At 40.9% G+C, this 23,748-nt stretch overlaps 4 protein-coding genes across 16 annotated transcripts; 2 read left to right on the top strand and 2 right to left on the bottom strand.

The window, feature by feature from the left end:
• The first annotated feature begins 231 nt into the window (after positions 1-231).
• On the top strand, positions 232-20,714 carry LOC129367858 (ubiquinol-cytochrome-c reductase complex assembly factor 6). Of its 9 annotated transcripts, none has more exons than XM_055042478.1 (9): positions 232-431; positions 1,331-1,563; positions 1,692-1,757; positions 2,345-2,554; positions 3,057-3,152; positions 3,231-3,441; positions 3,613-3,753; positions 19,463-19,588; positions 20,025-20,714. In XM_055042478.1, the coding sequence occupies exons 1-9, from the start codon at positions 245-247 to the stop codon at positions 20,087-20,089; spliced, it is 1,335 nt and encodes a 444-aa protein (XP_054898453.1). In that variant the 5' UTR covers positions 232-244; the 3' UTR covers positions 20,090-20,714. The 9 variants fall into 9 exon arrangements, with proteins under 9 accessions (XP_054898453.1, XP_054898470.1, XP_054898461.1 ...); XM_055042504.1 differs by lacking the exon at positions 232-431 and adding an exon at positions 439-723; XM_055042495.1 differs by lacking the exons at positions 19,463-19,588; positions 20,025-20,714 and adding an exon at positions 3,923-4,838 and having other exon boundaries at positions 245-431.
• Positions 4,336-12,233, bottom strand: tdg.1 (thymine DNA glycosylase, tandem duplicate 1). Of its 2 annotated transcripts, XM_055042412.1 has the most exons (11): positions 12,097-12,233; positions 11,461-11,535; positions 9,591-9,757; positions 8,416-8,735; positions 8,260-8,329; positions 7,166-7,301; positions 6,982-7,064; positions 6,799-6,893; positions 5,972-6,143; positions 5,669-5,821; positions 4,336-5,102 (listed from the first exon to the last, which is right to left on the bottom strand). In XM_055042412.1, exons 2-11 carry the CDS (start codon positions 11,517-11,519, stop codon positions 4,978-4,980), a joined length of 1,380 nt encoding a protein of 459 aa, XP_054898387.1. In that variant the 5' UTR covers positions 11,520-11,535; positions 12,097-12,233; the 3' UTR covers positions 4,336-4,977. The 2 variants fall into 2 exon arrangements, with proteins under 2 accessions (XP_054898387.1, XP_054898388.1); XM_055042413.1 differs by lacking the exon at positions 11,461-11,535.
• Positions 13,102-20,925, bottom strand: tdg.2 (thymine DNA glycosylase, tandem duplicate 2). Of its 4 annotated transcripts, none has more exons than XM_055042589.1 (10): positions 20,865-20,925; positions 16,460-16,776; positions 16,132-16,334; positions 15,949-16,018; positions 15,399-15,534; positions 15,093-15,175; positions 14,412-14,506; positions 14,150-14,321; positions 13,912-14,050; positions 13,102-13,437 (listed from the first exon to the last, which is right to left on the bottom strand). In XM_055042589.1, exons 2-9 carry the CDS (start codon positions 16,737-16,739, stop codon positions 13,956-13,958), a joined length of 1,134 nt encoding a protein of 377 aa, XP_054898564.1. In that variant the 5' UTR covers positions 16,740-16,776; positions 20,865-20,925; the 3' UTR covers positions 13,102-13,437; positions 13,912-13,955. The 4 variants fall into 4 exon arrangements, with proteins under 4 accessions (XP_054898564.1, XP_054898557.1, XP_054898548.1 ...); XM_055042582.1 differs by lacking the exon at positions 20,865-20,925 and adding an exon at positions 18,163-18,197; XM_055042573.1 differs by lacking the exon at positions 20,865-20,925 and adding an exon at positions 17,787-18,154 and having other exon boundaries at positions 13,102-13,434.
• On the top strand, positions 20,871-22,962 carry si:dkey-42p14.3 (EF-hand calcium-binding domain-containing protein 10). Its single transcript, XM_055042615.1, has 4 exons — positions 20,871-21,078; positions 21,983-22,147; positions 22,508-22,598; positions 22,688-22,962. Exons 1-4 carry the CDS (start codon positions 20,976-20,978, stop codon positions 22,731-22,733), a joined length of 405 nt encoding a protein of 134 aa, XP_054898590.1. The 5' UTR covers positions 20,871-20,975; the 3' UTR covers positions 22,734-22,962.
• The last annotated feature ends 786 nt before the right edge of the window (positions 22,963-23,748 follow it).

The following is a 23,748-nucleotide window of genomic DNA, read 5'->3' on the forward strand; positions in this document are numbered from 1 at the left end:
AATAAAAGGAGCAGCATTTAGGATAAGGTAGATTATGTGTGTGTCTGTGTGGGGAGGTGAGTGAGTGGCTCATACTTTTTTTTATTTTTTTTTTAATCCTGCTAAGCCCCGCCCCTTCAAGATAACGCATGTTTCTTCAGCCCAGCGGGGAATCCAGATGCAATCGGCTGCGGCGTCGGGATCTCCGCAAAGGATCGGGAGATAAGAATGGTTTGAGTTCTGCTGGACGGGAGACGGATGGAGAATGGTGGACTTGTCCTCGGAGTGGAGCATCTCTTTCGCAGGCTGTGGATTTCGGAGCATCTATTACGTCGGAGCCTTGAGCTGCATCCTGGAGCGGGTCCCTCAGCTGGTGCACGGAGCCTCTATGTTCGGGGGGGCCTCCTCCGGTTGTCTGGTGGCAGCAGCTTTGGCTGTGGGGATTCCTATTGGTGAGTCCTCCATAGAACCACGCTGCTCAATATCTCTCAAATACATAGAAGTATGAATAAAATCGTCATTTATTCGTGGTGTATCAGAAAGTTTCACACGATGCCGTCATTCAGATCTAAAGTAAAGACTTTCTGATACTTTCCCAGTTCTGCGTTTCCTCAGATCAGGTGTTCGTCGTGCTGTACGCGGCTCTCAGCCAACGGGGGAAACGTGAGGGCAAATTCCATAGTTCAGTCATATTCAGAGATAACTGACGTGAATCAAAGCAAAACAACACATTCACAACAACAGGTGAAGTCAGTGGGTTGGTTAAAGATTTATCAGGTCACAAAAAGATTTTGAAAGCAAGACTAAAAAATGATTTTTAAAATTTTTTTTTTACGTTTGTTAAAACTGTCACCATGTCATTACTGCATAACATCAGACATTTAATCTGTGAAAATGTCCAGCTCCTACAGCTTCTCTCCACTAATGCATCTCTTCAGTCAGAAACAACCAATCAGAGACAGGAGGAGGGTCTTGTCGCTGTCAATCAACCTCTTCTTGGTGCAACTAAAAATGCCCTAGTGGGAGAGAAGCAGCCGTTTATCCATACATCATTGGTGGACATGCTGACCATTTATGATGGGCTATGTTGTGGTGAACCAGCTGCAGTGTGGTTGAGAAAGAGTGATTGACAGCGGTAAGACCCTCCCCTGGCTCTCATTGGTTGTTTCTGATTAGATCTGGGAGAAGGCAGAGTCCCTTGATTTATTTTTTTTGTTCCCCCCAGTACATCATCTGCCTCATACCATCCCAGTTTTAAAAATATGTAAAAAACAAAACAAAACAATGCATTACAGTTACATGCCTCAGCTTTACTGTCATTTATGAAGTCTGAACCTCTCTCCCTCCTCAGAACATCTGTGTTTCAGCATTTTAAACCTGGCAAGGGAGGCCAGAAAACACACTCTGGGAGTTTTCCACCCGACCTTCAGGATGCTGCAGTCGGTGCGGCACTCTTTGCTGGAGAAGCTTCCACAGGATGCCCACCTGAGGGCGTCAGGGAGGCTCTGCGTGTCCCTCACCAGGCTGGCGGACGGACAAAATGTCCTCGTGTCGAAGTTTGACTCTAGAGAGGAGCTCATTCAGGTCAGAACTGAGGCTCACGCCGTTGCACGACGGACGGCAGAACAAGAGCAGATCAAAGCGATCGCTCGCGAAGTCAAAGATGGGAATGTAGTTTTAGGCAGCTGGAGTGATTGTGCTTCTCCTCACAGGTTCTCATGTGCAGCTGCTTTTTTCCAGTCTACTGCGGCTTTAAACCGCCGTCGTACCACGGAGTGGTGAGTTTGTTCCCTCTGCGTTGTTTTCACACCCAGGATGAACTCAAGTTGACGTAACTCAGCAGCGACAGCGTTTCAAGCCAAAAAACATTTCTAAAAACAAATCGGCAACTAAGATGAGAAATTCTGCTTGGAAAATTAAATTAGGAAACAAAAAAAAAGAAAGAAAACCAGTTTAAACACGAGCATTTAGAGGAATTTTAAAGTTCTGATACAAAAACAGGGAGGAGATCCACTTTTTGGAAGCTGGTTTTACATGCAGCAGTTTCCAGGTGGTGGATGGGAAAATTCTAGAAAGCATCAACTGGACTGGTTTTGCGATTCTGCACTGCAAAAACGCAAAATCTGACCAAAGTTGGACTTTTTTCAGCTAGTTCCTGATGCAAATATTTTAGCACACCTGAAATAAACTGACTGAAGAGTAACATGTTAACAAAACTACTCATCCCTCCAAATCCCTGAATTCAGGGATTTTTAAAATCAACTCCATGGCAACAGATGTGTAAAAATCAAGCACTTGGGCTCAGAACCTGGACGGGCTTTTTGTTCCCGGTCGTCTGGATTCACAGTGACCTCTGCTTCCTCAGCGCTATGTGGACGGAGCTCTGAGCAACAACATGCCCCTGTTTGAGCACAGAAACACCATCACCATGGCACCCTTCTCGGGCGAGAGCGACATCTGCCCTCGGGAGGGGACCTTCAACTTCATCGAGGCCCACTACAGCAACGTGAGCATTCAGGTTAACACCGGCAACGTCTACCGTGTGTGTACGTCGTTCCTCCCGCCGTCGCTGGAGGTGAGTGGAAATGGAGAAATGTGATTTTCAGCTCCAGTCTCGACGTAGACGGACATCTGGGACAAACGAATTTGTTTTTATGCTCTTTGGCCTGTCCACATGAAAACTGATCGTCCTCAAGCGTCACTAAAAGCTATTACTTATAAAAACCCAAACAATGGTTGAAAAAATTCCACGGGGAAACAGAGATTTACATTCCCATGTATTGCAGATTGCAACAATTTTTCCATGTACTTCCTTTGACATGATTCCCAACCAACGTCATCTTGTATGATACGTTTGCATTCATCATGTAGATAAAAAAAAAACTTTCTGAAATCGACTCGGTGTTGTACAATATCACTTTTGTAAACAATGTGGCAGAAATGTTTGCTTTTACAGAGACCCGGCTACATGTGCATGTTTCTTAATCCTGATTTCATTCTTAAAGTTCAACAATGAACAGAGCAGGTGGAACAGAGAAAACCTCCCAGTTCCTTCTTTGTGTTTTTGTCTCAATCAGAAGTTAGCTGAGATCTGCCACAATGGCTACGTGGACGCGCTTCGTTTCCTGGAAGAAAGGGGTGAGCATTCCCACGTCCATCCTCCCTCACAGCAGGTCTGTAAAACCTTTATTTTAATGCCGTCTGCAAAGTTGGGCCCAAGTACATCGCCGGTCAAGAATTTGTGAATTTAGATCTGCCCGGTGCGAAGCACGTCCCTCCCGAGTCCGTCGCTCGGGAAAGGCTGGGCCGCGCCTGCTCGTCGTGAGCCTGGAAAAGAGCGAGCTGATGCAGAAGAGGCCAGGCCGGCGAAGAGGCTGCAGCGCAAAGAAGGAAACCATCAGCAGGAGCAGAGGCAGCTCAGCCACAACGTCCCCCACAGGCTCCCTGCCAATATCCAGGAAGGTCAGCGTGGAAACAAACACTATCGATCCTGACAGCAGTAGAGATGCAAGTTTTCCAGGAATCACTTGGTCAAAGTCTTTTTCAATACAAACTGAAACAAGATGATATGTTTCAAATGTTTTCTGAAGCGGACCATAAAGTTTGCGTTTTGCTTGTGTTTCCACATGTTAGTGCTGCGTGAGGCGTGCCAGCAGAATCACGACCCAAGCGGCTGGTGGTCTCGGTTTATTCACTTCCTCCCAATTAAAGCCGTCATTTACATGCTGACCCTGCCCCTCCGGCCTGTCCAGCTCAGCCTCTCGCTTGCCAAAGGTAAAGTATATTTGAGGTTTGTTTTTAATAAAACGAAATGAAAAAAAGAGTAAAGAAATGGAGATTCTGGAGCGATGGCTCCAAAAAGGTTTGTCTCGAAGATTTAAGGTGTTGCAAAGCACGAACTTGGCGGATTGCTCATCTCTCTCTTTCTTTAACTTATTATTAGAAAGAGTCTTTTGGGCCGGACCGCGCTGACCGCACAGAGGGAGACACAAATTCTGAACCAACACTACTTTTAGTCCAATTGTTCATTTGGTCCTCTGTTGGTTTTTGTATCAGGATAAGATTTTCTAAAAATGTCAAGATGATGTTGGACACAGAAAGCATGTAAAAAAGAAAAAGTGTCCATTTACGAAACTATATGTAAACTATTTTATTTAACTTCATAATTTCTAATGGGCTTTCTCTTGTAAAATAAAGGTCATATTTTCTTGAACCCCATTTTTTTCTTGAGTTTATCTATAAAATTCACATAAAAAGAGAAAACTGTAAAACACCTTTTAATAACTTTGAATGACTACTTCATTGATTTTAAATCCTGTTCAAATTGTGCAGAAACCCCATAAAGTGAGTGATGAGTCAGTAGAATAACATTTTAATCAAGAAATGTTTCATAAAATCCAATGACAGTTAATAAACATACCATAATCCAAAGCATCTACAGTAAAAAAAAAAAAAAAAAAAACATCATAGGTTGTGTAACTTTGAAAGGCTCGTCAGCGATCCAGCTGCAGGGCCCATGATGTTAATGTGTGGTTTCAACGAGTCGCCTTTGTGCGTCATATCAGTTCATAGCACCTTGAGTGTAGCGGTAATCCTGATCGGATTGAGCTTCAAGATAACCTGGAGGCAGTCTGTCTACTGGAAACAGTAGATTATGATGTAGACTCCCACTGCAGCACAGTGCAGTCAGTCCTCAACAACACAGCCATTAAAAACAAATGCTTAAATACACAGATGTCGACAAAGACAGCCAGTTATGTCCCTGATTTGCACGTGTAAAATGGCTCATGAATATACATATATAAAAAAAAAACGATAAAAATAAAATGTGCAGAAAAACCAACATTCTGCAGTTTCAGTGAAATCCTAAAAGTGTTTGTACTTCACTTTGCTAAAAAACAAAACAAAAAAAAAACCATCTAAAACCTAACCGACTGCGGTTTGGAGATTGAATTAGCTAATGTCTCTGGAAAGTAACCAAGACTTTTCTTGTCTTCCTCACACGCTGCCGGCGTTTGGTCCGCTGCCGATGTTGGGAATCTCGTCGGCAAACGACTGGGTCATCCACTGTCCGTGTGGGAGCTGACCCTCTGATTGGGATGTGGTCGCCTCCTGTGCTCCTTCTGAGGACGGGCCGCAAACAGACAGATGCAGACGGAGGATTATTGAATGTATCACTCCAGCGGCGTCAAAAGCATGGAAATAAAATGATTTTCAATTTACTTTCATTTTTAGACATTTTAAAGATTATGAATTGAATTCAAGACCCATATCTCCACAGAAATGTATAAAATTTATTGAGTCACTTTGCAATAAATTTGCATCTATGACTCAAATAGCAAGCAAGCTAGAATGTTAGTGTATTTTAGCAGCTAGTTAGCAGTAGCCTCAATCGTATCGAGTCAGAACGTAATGAAAATGTCTGCGTGCAACTCAAAACGTTTACCTGACAGAAAAGCCCCAGAAAACATAGAATGAGATTGGGGCCCTAATTTTAAGTATGTGGACTTAAGACTTTTTAAGGAGTTTTAAATACCTTTACTTAAGCTAGTTCTCAAGCTGTGGGAGCCCCAACTTAAGTATAGATAAATGATTGAAGATGTCACCTCAGTGACACGCGTTTCAAATAAATCCCATTATTCTGTCCTGTTAGGATTCGTTTCAGGTTTAGCCGTCTGCTGGTGGTTACCTGAGATGGCGGTAGACGAGAGCGTACAGTGACCGTTGGTCTGACTATTGGCCTGGCCTTCTTCAGCTCCTCTCTCCACATACGCGCCGCCGTAGGCGTCCTCATATCCCGGGTCGTACTGCTCCTCCTTTATGGCTAACCTCTTGGCATCCTCTGTTGGCGTTCGGAGAGAAAATAAAACAAGACGCTGAATGAAACTCAAATCAAACCGCCTGTCATGCTGTAATATTAGCGTGTAAAACGGTTTAAATCATTTCCTCTAGCTTATCTAGCTCAGATATGCACATTGATAATGAAGCCTACCCTTAGCTAACTGAAGATCGAACGTGTAGTTGACTTCCTCGATCTCGGTGGCCTTCCGGATGCCCTTCAGTTGATCCCGGAGCTCCCGCAGTTTGATGTAGAAGTGAACTTTGTCCTGAGCTCGAGGAAACTGGGCACAGCGGGCGCTGGAGGAAGGCATCAGGTACAAGGCCTGGAGGGGCAACCAATCACCAGAGAAGAACCTCTGTAGTTTAGACATGCTAAGCTGCCTGTAGGATTTCAATTAGCAACAGGTGATCTTTGTTTACTGCTGAGACAGATCTGATGACGAGACGTCATTTACCTTCTCGGCACATTATTAGCAGTTTGCGATAATAAGTTTTTGTCTGGGAAGTTGGTGAGAACAAAACTGTGGTTTAGGTTGGGATACTAAAAAATATTCATGTTGTGAAAGAAAATATAGCTTTTAAAATGTCACCAACTGGCTGTGATGATTGTTTTAATTGCTAAACATTTTAATAACACTGGTGTGGTTAGTTTTTTCTTTTTTTTTTCAAAAAAGTAAACAAAGGTCCTCTATGTTAAGTTTGGATTTGCCTATTAATTAATTAATTAATTTTTTTCAAACTTGATGATAGCACCGTAAGCCACACTACACACCGCCAGGAAACTTTTTTTCCCTCCTTTTCCACATTTTATAATGTTACCAAGACGGCGTCTTAAGACTGTTGCACACAAAAGATTCCCGCCAAAACAACTAAAGAACATTTCTTGAGTTTCAAAAGGTGAAAATGTTTTTTATCCCCCTCCAAAATTTCTGAGATTAATTACAATTTTGTTGTAGTTTTCAAGATTTCTGCTCTCACCACATCACATTCTGGGATCTTGTGCGGCTGCAAACCGAATTCCAGCTTTTGTGGTTTCTTGCCAAACAGTTCCCTGCAGAACATTTCATAGATGCCTGGGAAGAAAAAAAGTGCCATGTCACTTTGTATCAAATCAGTGTTGCTCTGAACATCGCTGAATTGATGATGGGGGTGAAAGCGTACATTTTCCATTGAACACAGCAATGAGCGGTTTGTACTTCTTCAGCTTCTCCACAAGGATTTTACCTCCTTCTCGCAATTCTTTACTGATGGGGGGGGAAGAAAAATAACAAAATGCAGCATTTTACCAAAATCTGAGGTGGATATTTTCCTTTTTTTTTAAGTATTCACTAGTTTACATGGCTACCTTGAGAGGTCTTTGCTCCCTGGTGTTGCTCTGGATACCATATTGGTGAAGCCCATTTTGTATTTGACCGGCAGCGTCGTGTCGTGCATGTGGTTGAGCTGCTCCTCGGTAAATCCCGACAGAAACAGGCATTTCCCTGGAAAAAAAACCCAATCTGTGTTTAGAACATGAACAAATGCGAGTGGTTCCCTAAACACAACCGAAGGTGGGACTGGATTTCATCCAGAGCCAAACAGAACCCAGTTCCAAATTCATATTATTTCACCAAGCTTCAGAAATTCCTGAAGAAAAACTGTTTTAAAAATCCTAGAAGAATTAAGATCATGAATGCAACACTGGACGGTGCAGGAAACCCACCAACCTAAACAACTGTGTTGTTTCTCAAGTGGTGATCGTAGCTGGCTTGGATTAACGCTAACGTAGAATCAACCTCGCTTACGCCGACAGATACTTAAAACATCAAAACATCATGTCTGAAATGTGCAGCTTACGACTAAGTTGGCCTCATTTCCAAAACTTTTCGACACAAACCTCATACTGCAGCTGTTTCTAAGCAATAGCGGAGACTGATAACTGTTTGGCCGTTATTTCCTGGGACTTTTAAATTTTGATTGAAATTACAAATTTTGTGAAGAGTTCAACTAAAACAGCCACTGTATTCCCCGGCCTTACAAACGGAAGCTCACGAAGAACTAGAAAGTATGGGAAATGCCTAAAAAGATCGATGTGGAAATTTTTTCCACCCTTCTCGGCTGAACGATGCTGCCAAATTTGCAGCTCTTTGCGCTGTGAAAAATTCCAGCCAATTTCAGGTCATTGCAGTAATTGCAGCGGGAGTGAAATTAATCTAAGAGACGCTCTTTTAATTGAAAGATAACTCGCTAGATATTGAACGTTCCAGTTCTTACAGATACATCTGCAAATATAAGTACTCATAGGCCATCTAAAGTAAGAAAATATATCCATGAGATTTGAAACTTAAATTTAAAGGGTTAAATTGCACAACATCATGTGTATTCAAACTATGGTGGCACTACAGGCACATTGTTACCACTTTGGCACAAATAAAAAATAACCGTTGCATCAGAACTCACAAAAATGATTTCCAGGTCCTGGAAACCACCGGCCAATAAAAGCTGCCATGAGTCCTGGGTTTATACCGATCTGCAAACAAAACAAGACACCGCTACAGTTACCAAAACCCTGAAGTCCCTCCAAACACCGAGAACCAGGTAAAAACTGGACCTTACAATGACATAGTCCAGGTTGTAATCCAGCAGGTCGGGCAAAGTCTTCTTCATGACTTCCTCCTCCGTCATCCCTTTGAAGCGGTCCACTTTCCTCTTCACCTTCTTGAAGCTCTCATCGATCTTCTCCTGCTTGCCTTCACCCTGAGCCCCAGTGGCCTTCTTGGGTTTTGGACCCGGTTTAGCTTTTGGTGCATTTGGGTCTTTTGGTGGTTTTGGGGCTTTCGGGACCTTTGGGGGTTTTGGTGCTTTGGGGATTTTGGGGGGCTTTGGTGCGCCTGGTTCCTTGGGTTGAACTCGTCTACCCCTCTTTTTAGTTGGAGCTAGAAGAAAAAAGGTTGTACAACAAAAAGTGTCTTTTAGAACTTTATGATTGATGGTTGTTGCCTCAGACTGTGATAATGTACTGGTGTTACAACATCTCTAGACTTAATTCTTTGACTATTAGATTCCCATGCTTCATATTAAAGGTGCAGTATTATATAAAAACAACTTTTTGGAGCGTCCCATCATGTTCTAATGTTATTCCCTCATCAAAAGCAAACCTGGAGAATTGCTTTGACTCTTTTACGCATGTTTGAGAATCCCTTAATCTCCATGGCAACAATATAGCTGTACAAAACGCCTGGGTGGACTAAGCTCCGCCTTCGAGGACAAAGCTCCTCCTTTGAGCTGCAGTTTTTAAGCTTCTGCCTCACAGAGCAGCCCTGCCCCACTCAGCTCCTTCAGACTAGCCAGCAGCAATTAGCAAACATTAGCCCCTGATGAGCTAGCATTATAGGAGCTGCTTCTCAGTGGAAATGTGAAAGGGTTACTAGCGGAGCCATGTTGTGATGACTTCTTGAAGGTGGAGTTTCAGAAAGAGCAGGAGTTTTTAAGGAGACCCAATTTCAAGGCGATAAATTAGAACGTCAAAGTTCTTTTTAAGTCGTGTTTGGTAACAGCTGAAGTTAACACTATGTGCCTGGAAAATACATAGTACTGCCCCTTTAAACGACAATGCATTTTCACACAGATCCAAAGAGCAGGAATTGGCATGAATGTGAACATTTCTATAACTCATATAATTCAGGTAGAGCAAATAAAGTTTCTACACTGAGTGACCTCTCTGTGGTAACGCAGAACGAGACTCTCTAAACCGCGTATATTTTATTATTATTTCAAAATATCCCCAGTACGTTTGGTTAGGTCAGCAGGTTCCGTCTGCTCCATGGTGGGTTCTGGGTTGGCCGTGTGGGCTCTGGCCGCCTCTGCAGTCGGATTCTCTAGGTAGTGGAACTGATGTTGAAGGTTGAAGTTGGCGTACTGAGCCTGGAGAGCTTGAAACTGCTGGGCGGACCGAACCCTGTAGTAGAACAATACCAATGAAACATTATATTATAAGATTGTAAGGATAAGGCCCCGGGGTGTTCTGTGGAATAAGAGACCTTAATATTGTTAATCCAATCACTGACTTTTTTTTTTTTAAATTAACTTAAAATAAAAAATCAGACCATAAGAGAATGCGTTTAAATATCAAATGCAGTTATTACTGTCAATATCAAGCATTTTAATATCATAATAACCAGTGTAAACTAATATTTTGAAGGCAATAAGACTTAATACATTTAGAATTCTGCAGTCCTCTAAGATTTATGATTCATAGGCACAAAGTCAAGTATCACCTTTCTGAAACAATTTTTAATAAAAACATAGCATTTAATTATTTTTGCAAATATAACTCAATACAGTGAATCGAGCTATTTAAAAGAAATCGTCAAGTGAATAAAACCGTCAGATTTTCTGCCTCATATCAAATAAGTGCAGCCGATTTTTGGTTCAGTGAACCATATTGCCAGCAACGCTCTTTGGTGTAGACGTTTTGACTGAAGAAGACTTTTGACAATCATGAAGGACTGAACTACACGTAACAAAGACAGTGGTGTAAAAACTATAAATCCCAGAATGCACTGCATTAGCACACTTTCATTTCCAGACGGACGAGGAGGATCTAAATGTTTGTAGTGATCAGTTCTGTGGTCAGCTTTTAAATGATGACATTCAATTGTATGTAAATTTCATTTGGTTTAATTATACAGAGCCAGAAACGTAATAATGTGTCTACAGTTAAAGCGTCATGTGACATCTTTCCTAACTCATGTGCTGATTGCCTCAGTTGGTGGAGATTGTGCACCAAACACAGGGATAGTCCTGAGTTCGATTCCTGGTCCTGGCAACATCCTTGTAGGTCTTCCCCTTCTTTCTTTCTTCTTCCCTCTCGTTATTTCTGTCTACTTACGGTTCAATAAACGTCACTAATGCCGTAAAAAGTCGAAGAAAAATAAAACCAAAACACATTTTCTAGCAGTCAAGAAATAGTTCATACACGTTTGTCTTAAGAAAAAAAAAATCTTTCCAGGTTCTTCATTTTCCTGGTATTGATCGACATATTACAACTCATATTACTACTGATCATCATTCATGGTCAGGATCTGATGGAATGATGATGACAGTGGTAAGACCAAAGCAAAAGGGTGAATAAATGCACATGTAAGCCTGTCACAATGACAAATCCTGCTAGGTGATAAACTGTCCCAGAAGTTATTGCGATAAACGATAATACCGTTGTTTCGATACGATTTTCATGGCATAATAATGCAGGAACACTTTCATAAAAGATCAATCAACCATAAATTCTAATGAACATTCAAACACTGGAACTGGAAGACATTTTCAATATCCAAAGTAATCAAACAAAACAACAAATAAAAACAAATTATGAGGTTTCCGTAAACAAAATGATCTTTCAAACCGAGAAAGTTGAGATCAAAGCACCAGACTGAAGTCTTTTACCATTCAGAATTTGGTTAAGAAGCGAGAGAAAATAGGAAAATGATAAATCAAGCAAATAAAAATTATTGAGTTTTTGTTTAATTTATCATGCGATTAATTAGTTTAATGTGACAGGCCTATGCACATACTTTCATTTCCATTGAGATGTTTCGCACGCACACACACACACACACACAGATTACTTCCTGGCTACAGTGGTGAGGAGGAAGAACTCACCACTGATGAAGATACTCCGGGGAGACAACAGGCAGTGATCCATTCAGCTTTTCCTCCATCTTTAGGGTCTTTGGACTTTATCAAATAAATCAACATGCATATTGAGGAAACAGCCGCTGGCTGAACAGGTTGCTTAGCACACAAATGAAGGCAGGGTATGAAAGTGAATGCATGTGCTAGCATTTATATCATCCAACAAGGAAAATTAAAGACAAACATCAAAAAAACTATGGCGATGGACCATTACAGTACAGCGAACCAGCTTTTTGACGGATGCAACTCTATTATGAGTAGTTTCCTTGACAACAAAGGGATGCATCTGCTTTCCCCCCAAAGACAGCGAACACAATAACTCATGAAATAGAAGTCGGCTCCAGCTTAGCTTTTATCACGTAGGTTTGGAGCATATTATCAGCAATTAATCGAATAAGCTTCATATTTTACAATGTTTCATACTCAGTACAATGGCATGTCCCCTGACTGTTTATTAATGTTTACCAACAGTGCCACAAACACAGCTAATGCTAGCCAGTAGCTGGCTGGTGGGTTAAGCTAGCCGCTGCGCTCCACTGAGAGAAACCCGAAAGAAACTCTAAACATTCAGTTTCTTGTTGCTTTTGAAGGAAGTCAACATACCTTGTGAGGGTCAGGTTAAAACTTTTGCTCTCTCTTATGACAATATCAGCTTTTTTTCCATCAGCTCCACACTTCAATTCAGTTTCTGGCGGCGCAGCAGAAGCAACAAAGACATGATGACAACCCAACCGGCCAACTTTGACACCGGAAGAGCTCATGTTGCACACGGAGGGGTGGATTGGGTACTAACTGATAACGAGGTTATGTTTCTGTTATTTGGGGGGGGGGGTTGTGCGAAGGGGACGCTTTCGTTTAAATTTTAATTGATTCCGTTTGCAAACAATATGTTTTTAAAAATTTCAATAGCACCATAAATCCCAAAGAACGTGTCCACACTACACCTATCGTGGAGTTGGTACGAGCCGCTCGACTTTCAAACACCGCGAGATTGTCTGCGATTGGTCGCCCGTCGTATTTAAAGGGCCACGTTCAGCGCTGCTTAAAAGGCACGACGATTGAAAACTGACTTAACGGAGTTTCCTTGACTTTTTTTTATTTGAACAATTCTAATTTGGAGTTTCAATTTCAGTCTTTTATTGTAGCAAGTCTGTCAGTAAATTCTAATTTGACCCCACATTGGTCGAACTCAAAAACACTTGAAGTTTTATTCTCATGTTGGCTTGTATCTGCAGCATTGTCAAATATTTTCTGTTTAAATAGTATTTAGTGCATTTTAAAAAAAATTTCCGCTACAGAGACACACATAAAAAAAACCTTCATCATAATCAACTGTGCAAAAACATTAAATTTGTTGTAGTAGAGATCTCTGCTGATCTGACCTGGACAAAACACGACCTTGGTGTCTTGAAATGGTCTCAGAAAGAGGACTGCAAGGTCTTCCAAAGCTGATAAGTTTAAATGAGTTTTCAAACACTTTACCCAATCAATTTCCCCCTTTGAAATCCTATGTATTTTCAGTGTCCCTTTGAATTTCTTTAAACACTGTCAGTTAATCTTCTTAAAGAAAGGTCAGAAATTGTCTTAAAAAAATGCACACTCAGCAGGTCACCTTTAGACAAGATTTAATAAAGCCGTGCTTACAAATCAAATACATAATTCAATAATCCATGTACGCAGCAAATAAATCATAAGATACAACTGTATCAAAATAGAAAAGAATTCACGTGGGACAAATTTACATGATGCAATAAATAGTGATAAAAAATACAGTAAAAACAGATACCAGACTGTTAGAAAAATAGCTGAGGTCTCTTCGTGGCAGTTCCGTGGGTGCAGCACAGTCGTCTTTTGTTTTCAGGTTGATGTATCTTGCGATTTCTTCAGGTAAGAAATATTTTTGAGCTTACAACCCAGACGGTGCCATTTGTGTCTCGACTACTTCTGTAAAAAAAAAAAAATATTTAAATTACGCAATGCACATAGAAATCTGTCATGTTTTTGTTTTCTTATAAGCCGTTCACAACTAATTTAACGAGATAATGTACGGTTTCTTCCTGGACGCATGGACTAGGAAGACGCATGGAGTCTTAAATTCTACCCAGTCGGTAACGCTCGTTTCCTCCGCTGCCATTGCCAAAACTACAGGCAGACAACAAACGACGATTGGCCCCATTGAAACGCTGCAGGAGAAATCCAGTTCAATGGGACAAATCTCAAACAGAGCAGTGAAGGGAGATGAAAATTGTGTAGGAAGGCAATGATCAGGCTGGGTTAGCACAGCAATATGTATGCTAAACGCAACTTTTTGGTGACATTTTGTTCAATTTAAAATGGTTACAGTGATCGATGGGATTCCAAGTCTGTACTCCACTTACCAGCTCAGAATACCAATCCTTTCCTACAACTACACAATACCTGAGTGCTACAGTAGTTGGCCTGTGGTCCTCCTCTCCTCTGTCTCAGCTGCTCTGCCTCAACCCATCATGAAGCCCACTACAGCTTTCATATTCTGGATCCACTTGCTCTTCTTTGATTGCCATCCTTTTGGCGTCTTCTGCAGCACAAACACGTCAGCCGTGGGTTAAGAGTTTCTCAGAATTTTTTTTTTTTTAATTGCAAAACGCTACAGTTCTTTCGGCGCCCAAAGACGTACCTTTAGCCAGCTGCAGGTCGAAAGAGTACTGCGTCTCCAGCACCTCCTCGTTGGGTGTCAGGCCTTTCATCTGGTCACGCAGTTCCTTCAGCCTTATGTAGAAATGCACCTTGTCCTGAGCGCGGGGGAACTGGGCACAGCGGGGGCTTGACGACGGCATCAGGAAGCACACCTGAGGGGATGGGGGGATAAATACTGTGAAGAGGCGGCAGAGCACCGGAGGCACGGTTCAATATTAAAGTGCGTTCTGCTCAACACGTACCGTTTCAGTGTCTGGGATTTTGTAAGGCTGCAAGCCAAACTCGAGATTCTTGGCCTTTACACCAAAGATTTCTTTGCAAAATATTTCATAAATTCCTGAAAAGAAAAAAAAGTAGAAGAGAATTATTGCTGATTGGCAGTAACTGTGTTTCCATTGACCACATAACTGGGCAATTTGATATTTCTAAATTAATTTAGCTTAATAGAAACATGGCAATCTTGACCCCATTATGGACAAGGGTGTTAGAAAATGGATGGATGGGTGGATGGAAACATGGCAATTTTGAAAAATCTCTTGTTTTTTGATCAAACGTTTCAGTGCTAGGATGATTTTTGTTTTATTTTTGGCAGCATCAAAATTTAATTATTTCACAAAACTGCAATGGAAATCATTTTTTTTTGCATCACACAAGTCACAACCGAATGTTGACACAGGCGCAAACCACGAAGAAGAAATCAACAGGAAGTCAGTTGAAGGATGATGGGTTTTTTCAATGACTCAACACGTGAACAAATTTATTCACGCGAGATTTCAATTGCGTTTCTCATTTCACACAGAGTATTTTTTGGCAGTAGCTGAACACTGGCAAGGTTTTCTGACGTTTGCAACAGAGACCCAGCGACAGTCTGCGTCTGCATTTGGAGGATACCTTATGGCTTCAACGGGTTCACTTATTTTTACCTTTGCCATTAAAAGCGGCGATGAGCGGCTTGTACTTCTGTAGCTTTTCGAGCAGTTGTCGACCTCCCTCTCGGATTTCCTTACTGGCAATCAGAAAACAAAGTCATTAAAAAAACAAAAAGACAACTCAATGAAGTTATTTTTTAAACTGGGACCATCAGCTCTGGCGTCCCCCATGGGTGCGTTCTCGCCCCACTCCTTTTCTCTCTCTAAAGTGAGCATCTTATGTAGATATTTTGATAGAAGTGAACAATCTGAGTTCCCCCTTGGAGTTAAAATGACATCACATGGCCAGGTAGTTTCTACCTGGACAGGTCCTTGCTGCCCGGTGTGGTCCTCTCCACCATGTTGGTGAAGCCGATGCTGTATTTCTCAGGCAGGCTCTGGTCGTGCATGTAGTTGAGCTGCTGTTCAGTCAGACCAGACAGAAACAGACATTTCCCTGCAGAAAAACAAAACAGATTTCTTGTTTGCTAGCTCTGCAAACAAGCTGAAAAACAGTTTTATGAGAGCAACTAAAACAGATTTAACAGAGTTAGAGAACACATCGTGTGGAAATATTCATATCCAGTAAAACCTTTTTTGCTCCCCTATTATGTCAAATTACAAACAGAAATTTTTATTTATGACGACAGTGTAACAGTTGCGCAGAAAGTGGGTATGCATTATATGCGACGCAGAGGAGCGACACTCCAGACGGGGGACCAGAACAATGGGAAAAAATATATTTCTAGTCAGCATTTTTTCTGTATTGAACAGCTACTTGTGGATGTTTAAACGACATGATCAGTGTATATAGTAGTAGATATTCTTGGGTTCGGCTTGTAGGCAGTACTGAGACAGAACGTCAACATACAGAAATGGTTCCCCGGGTTTGGGTAATGGCGTCCTTTGTAGGCTGATAATAGTCCTGGGTTGATTCCAATCTAAGAAGAAACATATAAGGGGTTACCGAGGCAGCAAAATAGCATTATTTTTAACGGTACTGCTAATCAACTGTTGCAAAATCCATAAAAAAAACTTTTAAAAAAACCCTCACTATTAAAATGTCGAGATTGTAGGCGAGGACGTCAGGGAGCGTCTTCGCCATAACTTCAGCCACACTCATGCCGTTGAAGCGGTTCAGAACCCGTTTGGCCTTTTTGGCAGCTTCGGCTTCATCCATTTCCTCCTTCACCTCCTTATCCACCACCTGCTGTTGCTTAGCCGGCCGGCCTCTTTTCTTCTTTACCGGCGCCACAGCTGGAACAGAGAAAAGAAACTGAACAAAAAAAAAACCACACACACCACTCAACGTCTCATTTCTGCTTCGTGGTTCGTTTCAATAAAAGGCAAAACATCGGGATGTTGGAACGAAGTCAGTCTACCTGGAGGAGGAGCGTGAGGCTGAAGGTCAGGTTCCTGCTGCTGGATCATGTGCTGATGCTCAGTCTGCTGCTCAGTCTGCTGCGAGTGCTGCAGGTGCTGCAGATGCTCGCTGAAGCTCGGCTGGCTGATCTGCTCCTGGTAATGACCGGAGGCCGGAGGGTAGCTGTGGTAAAAGGACTCCTGGTTGTCTGATGGTTCCCTGTGGACAGACAGCTCCGCCATGACGGGCTCCTCCATGTAGCCGTCGGCGTAATGGCCCAGGCCGTGATACGACATCATGTGTTGGGCCTCCGGGTGCTGCTGATTGGCCTGGTACCTAGAGAGAAGGTAAATAATAATAATAGTAATAGTTGTAATGAATGAGGAGAACAAACACACAAACAGAAGAGAACATATGGGAAGGAAAACTGTCATATCTAATGGTAGACAGTGTGAGTGAGAGGGAGAAAAAAAATGTACGCAGTTCCACAAGACACAATACTTACAAACAATCATGCACCGACGTACATCACTTTGTGGATTATATCTGCCAGTGTGCAGCTCATTCAAGGAAGAACGCAATATGCAGTGCCTTACAAAAATATTCAACACTTTTTCTGTTTTTATTATTTGTTTTAGAAATGAATAAATAAAAAAAAATTGTAGTGTAGTGAGCATTTTTGACCCATTTGTGCTGCCCAAATAAAACATTGTGCTGACTAATTACTCCATGAAGTCAGTCAGTAAATGGAGTCCAGCTGTGCCGTGTTAATCCCTGTGTAAAAATACAACCGTTCTGCGTCTCTGGCTACATGAAAAATGCCATGTGTAGAGGAAAACGACTGCTTAACACACTCAACAGACCAGCTCCATGGTGACGCTTCTTCACCAGCATCACAGCGGGAACAGAGAAACTGACGAGCTGGGGACACTGGTAAAGAGTTGGGGTCTGAATATAAATGCACACCGCACTTTTCAGATCCTAACACAGATTAATTTTATTATTTTTTTTTTTTTTTGCAAGGCACTGCATCTCTTCTCCCTTGTTATGTGTGTGTTTGTCTTCCATTCCTCGCAAGTGCGTCGCTTCACATGCCACAGTTTTAACAGCTTCAACCACCCGCCCGTCAGTACGAAGCCAACTTTTCAAGGCGCGCTGATGAGCTCGTCATTTTTGACGAGTCAATGTGATCGCCAGCTATGTTGCGACCGGTCGACAAAAAGCCCGCATGTACAGTCTGATCGCCTGCCTTGTAATTCTCTCCATCATGCATGAAAATGAGTGTGTGAGGGGAGATAAGATGAGAAGTTCCCCCAGTCAGTCGGTCAGCTCCAGCGTCAACTCACCACTGCTGAAAATAATCCGTGGGAAACGTCAACGCTGTAAACTGCTTTTCCTCCATATTAACTGTCGACTTATTTCAGTACCTTTAACGTGATGTCATACTACCGCTACACCTTAGGTTACAAAATAATGTCTCCGATGAACACACAAAGAAGAATCATCGTTGCTAAAGGGAGGAAGGAGCTAATGCTGCTAACAGCTGCAAGGGATTCTATACAGGTGTATTGAAACTGTGGGCCGAGCTGTACATTAACGAACCAAATGCGTACTGGAGTGTAGGAACATACCTGTCGTACATTTTCTGATTAAGGTTAACATACGGAAACGAAGCAGCCGCAAAACAAAGACCATTTAAACGCTCAACATTTTCTTCTCTACCTGGTTTAACTGACGTTCTTCCGCCACCTAGTGCCCATAATGTATACCTCAAGAGTACAATTCTATGTCTGTTAAATGTGCTTTGTATTCCGAATAATTGTGAAATTACACTGACGTACAATACGTTCCAGTAAAATGGTATGTAATATTTAGTGATTAAAATATGGAAAATCCCACAACGGACTGTAAAGCTATGAACGCTAGGCGGCGATAAACGTCGCTGTCGATGCGCACAACAACGCAAATAAATAGCAGAGAAGAAAGTCGAAAGAAAAGATTGTGTATTTTTCCCGACCATCAGTTCGTGGTCAAACCAGTAACCCAATCTCAATCGGTGCTTTTTGGTGAACAGTTTATCTCTGCCCTCTTGCTTCGAGACAGCGTTACGTGAAATATTTTTTTTCGGTGTGATAAATTGCCTTTCGATCTGGAAACTTCGGGGGCAACTTGTCGAAATGCTCTGTTAGACAGCGTCATCCGTAAATATATGCAGAGTGAGTAGTCGCAACTCAAAGATCGTTTAGTTGTTAGCTAAACACGACCTGCGTGCTACTGGCGTCTCAATGACAGATACTGTGGTTTCAGATGGTTAGAAAAAACTCTACAGAGCACCTATTTTTTGACGTAATAAACCAGGTAAGGACGTAAAGGCACCGCTTCCTGTTCCGTCAAGTACATTTTAGCGTGCTACTGCTTTGTCATTGCTAATTTAAATTAGTTTACTTCGTAACCTCTCTTCCTGCACCACATGCATGTAACCAACATTGATACAGATAATCTAAAAACAAAAACAAAACTGTTAAGCTGGAATACTGATACATTTTTAGTACATGGCTTTTTCAGGCAATATTCATACTTCAGATTAAAAACCATGTATAGACGAGTAGGCTTACTGCAAAAAAAAAAAAAAAAAAAAAAAGCCGACAAAACAAAAATGAAAGTAGCACGTCAAAATTAATTTTACTGATAAATGGAAATATTTTATGTGGTGAAAGAGCTGAGCTCAGCACCCCCACACTGATGGTGGGATCATCAAGGTGTGGGAATCCATTTTTCTGCATTCAGACTAATGTGCTACATAGTAAGAGCAGTCATAAGAAAATGACAAGACATTGCACTGTGACTTTTTTTTTGTACGCTGGAAACTAAAGACCCTTCTCTGGAACTTTTGGAGAATTTCAAGGGTATAAAGATCAGCTAAATGTGCTGAACTAAGCCTGGCATTAACAAACAGTAGAAAGTGTTTATTATAGGTTTTTTCTTTTTCCTCTATTAATTTGCGCAATCATCTTTCCTTCAGGCCATCACTCTGTAAGAGATGCCAGCTGGTGTGTCGTGGCCGCGGTACATCCAGATGTTGGGAGCCAGTGTTCTGGCCATGTTTGCAGGAGCACAAGTCGTCCATCAGTACTACCTTCCAGATCTGGTAAGAGGCAGCTTGACTCCATTGTCACTGTGTAAGCTCTGTTGTTTTTTTTTTTCCTTTCTTTCATTTGTAACTTCCTGATAAGAAGTTTAGAAACAGTCCTCATCAATATTTAAGAAAATAACTCTTAAATGATATTTATTTGACTTATTCTAGCTTTTTTTTTTCAGTGTGAATTGATTGTACAACATATGATAAAAAAAAACAACAAAAAAACCTTTAAAAGCAAATTTAAGTGAAAATGTGCTGTGCATTTTTTCAAATACACGCACAACCAGCTAACAATTTTGTGAAATGTATTGACACTGTAAAACAAAAGAAGTTCCCAGAACACGTCTGAAAACGTTTTAATAGTTTAATATCAACATTTGTTTCGACTATGACTGCAAATGTGGTGCTCAGGCCAACATTGCTTGGTTTTTGTTTTGTATTTCAGAGCATACCAGAAATCCCACCAAAACCCGGGGAGCTTCGGACAGAACTGCACGGTTACAAAGCTAGAGAAGAAGCTGCTGCCGCCTTTCAGAAGCTCAAAGAAGGACAAAAAGTGGACTGATGGGAAAATCTTCTTTTAGAAGAAATAACTACTGTGTACCTTGGGACAGAATCTCTGATGAAACAACTGCAGCTGATACGTTGCTCCTTTGCCTGATGTTGTACACAGACAATAAATCTTCATGTCTGAATGAAGCTGAGGCAAAGAGACCTGGAGAACAGAACCATCACGTGGCATCATAATGATGCTCATCTGCATCATTATTACCTCCAGCCTTCTTACATTTGACTGAGGTCTCAGCCATTTATAACAATCAGTTGCAATCACACTTGGCTTTCTCTGAGTCACTGTCATGAGCACGATTATTTTGATGACCGTTTTGTCCATTTTAAGTGTTGCTTATTTTATTGAAGTAATTAAAGGAGTTAAACAATATGAAAATGTTTTATTTACACATGTGATACCCATTACTGCCATGGCTTCCAGCTAGATGGTTAAATGTATAAATAATAGCATTCCAGTGAAACTGGAATGCTGGGAGCAACTTATCAATCTCACAAATTCTAATCCACTTTGATTTATATATACATATATGTATGTATGTGTGAAACTAAAGCGACGTGTACATTATTTGAGCATTTGAAACTTTTTTGTGAAAGACGAACGTCGTCTTCTTAAGCCCCTAAGACATAAATTCGAAGTATGGCGCCATTGTAAATAAAATGTATATTTTTAGTGTCGAACAGAAGCAGAAAAACATATTGATACATATTTACAGACCTGCCTCCTTTCTCTCTCTCTCTCTTGTTGACGGAGGGAGTTTTACCATTTCCGTGCGCGCGCCCGTCCCGTGGTATCATAGCAACCTGATTCGACAGAGAAGAGGAAAAAATGGCGACCCAGAGAGAGCAAGACGCGGCAGAATATCTCAAGAAACACAAGATTGTTGAGCTCATGGACAACATGACCAGCATGCTCCTGTTTTACAGACCCGGTCAGAGTTTATTTCTTCCTCCAGCACGGAATATCCGTCTTTCGCGAGCTTCATTAGCCCCATTTCTTCCCCACAGCTGCTGATTTGCGGTTTGTTTAAATTATGCGCAACGTCACTGAATTCTGACACCAATCAAGTGATTTAATGTTAATTAACTGGTCACTTTTTAAGAATGAACTTTGAAGAGATGCTCGTTGTTGGGCTTATTTGCCTTGTTAAATTCGCACTGGATTAAGTTCAAAAGCTAAATCTCTAAAAGAGAAGTTGCTGTCTGTTATCTTTGCCTGTTTAGTGATCAGGGCTAAATGAGTATTTACACCATGCATAAAGCGGAATTCAATTTTGCTTTGAGGTCCAATTTTGTCTAATTCAAATTTTCTAAAAGTTATGACAAACTTTGTTTTGATGTAAAATCCAAAAACCATGAAAAACAAAAATTGTCCCGCAAATTTGAAAGTCAAAATAACGCAAAGGAACAAAGTTGATCCTGTTTTTACACCGAGCCGAATGAACCTATCAAACATCATTCCAGATGTTTGTTGGTGGATACAGAAAGTGTAAGGTCGAGGTGGATCTGATGAAAATATTTACGCATAAAAATAATTGTCATGTGTGTAAGAAAAAATAGCACTGTTGGTCCACGTTCTCGCCCTGTGAAAACAACAGTTCCTGCAAATAATTTAAAGCTAAATATCACAGCTAGATATCTAGAGCAATCTTTTGATGCTTGATTGTCACAGTAGTCAAAATATTTAGTCTGAATATCTTGATAGTGTTGATCCTGTAGCAAGCCTTTCTTTTGCTCATTTTACAATTTATTTTCTTAAATGACTAATTTTCATTAGTTATTGTGTGTGTAAGTTTTTCCTTCGTCGTTAACGTGTTCAATGATTGTGTCATTCAGAGAATCCCCAGGAGTTTCTCATTGAGCAGCTGGAGCAGCTGAAGGTTTCCCGGGAAACTGGGATGAGAGGGCCGACTCTGTTTGACAACTCCAACCTGGTTGCCATCTGCGGTATAATGGATCCCGCTAACCAGAAGTACATCAGTTTTGAACAGTACAGGCAGGGTGAGTGGTGCTGCCGGTTGCTTTCAGGAAGTCTTAAAACTGCAGCTTACCTATTTTCTGTGAACACACTCTTTTTAAGGTTCTGAAAACCACAAACTCTTGCTTGAAGCTGCAAGAATAAGCTTATAATTATAATAAGATCTAACTCCAGTGTCACAGGGGTGGCCACCAATTAATCTGTACAGGTCAATTGTTGATGATCAATACAGGTCATATTGCTGATGATCTCAACTAGGCCAGTTTTGAAGTATCAATCGCATTTTTTCAAAGGCCATATTATTACTGTAATTTACAGTGTTTCAATGTGAATATCGTCCAAAACGCAGCCTGCTATTTACAAAACTGTTTCTCCCCCCGCAGCTCTGACCATGCTCGGCATAAAGCACATCAATGAAAACCCTGAGGGCAAAGAGAAAGACAAAATATCCCACGAGACATTTAAAACCGACGCGTAAGTGCAGCTCGCTGAGTCTCCTATGCATGTCATACTATGTTTTGTTATGAATCATTCAGCGAGTTTTTATTTTCTTCTCTTTTTAGGATGGAAGTTCTGGTTAGAGACTCAGCAACATATGCAAAGTTCTGAAAGTTTTTCTTAATTTTTTTTCTCCTTCCTGTGCAACGGCTGTTATTTTATTTCATGTTATTTATGGTTTTAGAGATATTATTTGTCTGCTTCAGGTAGAAAACATGAAGTTGCTAAGCCTGTGGAAAATGCAGAAAGTCCCTGATGAATTGTGCTCATTCTGATTCAATTTTTATGTTCTTTTAAATTGTAAATTTTAATAAATATACTAGTATCCACTCTTGTCAAATAGTCTCTCCGCTAAGCCTGATCTTTTACTTAATTTTATGTATTTTTCCACACACTAATCATATTTTTTATATAACATTAGCCATATTTAATCTTATGGCTGCTAATTTTTACTTTTACAGAAACTCATTCATGGCACACAAAGAACAGGGACCTCATTAATATGAGACAATAGTTAAGAATTTATGACTTTGCTTTCTCAGTATTACCTATCTTGTAATTATCTTATGGGACGCAGTGTCATAATTACACTATAATTATAAGCTGTGCGTGAGTATACAGGAAATGTTCTGAATTCAAGAGTAGCACTAGAGCATTACTTCCAACATATCTCTACTCAAGCAAAAAGAAGCTGTCCAAGAAATGACTCGAGTGAGTAAAAAAGTATTTGGTAAAAACGAGACGTAAGTATTGAGTAAATGATCATATCAGCTCACTAAATTAAACAAAAAATATTAATAAAATAAACTACTTTCAATGACCGCGCATTGTGTTCTCTCCATCTTCTTGATTTTCCAAATGGCGCGAAAAAAAAATGCCTCGTTTCAACATGAACTATGTGATTAAAATACATTTGTGGTTAAAATAATCTTCATTCGGTAAAATCACTCCTGGTGGGAAGAGTATCCTGACATTTTACTCAAGTAAGAAAAGTGATATCTCACATTGATATTGCTAAATTAAAAGTAATTTTTTCATTAAAAAAAAAATCTAAAAATAGTTTTTAGTCAAGTGAATGTAACTGGGTAAATGTCCCCACGCCTCAAAGCAGGTGGCAATAGGCTTC

The sequence above is a fragment of the Poeciliopsis prolifica genome, unplaced genomic scaffold, assembly GCF_027474105.1.
Source record: "Poeciliopsis prolifica strain line A6 unplaced genomic scaffold, Auburn_PproV2 SCAFFOLD001, whole genome shotgun sequence".
Lineage (NCBI taxonomy): Eukaryota > Metazoa > Chordata > Actinopteri > Cyprinodontiformes > Poeciliidae > Poeciliopsis > Poeciliopsis prolifica.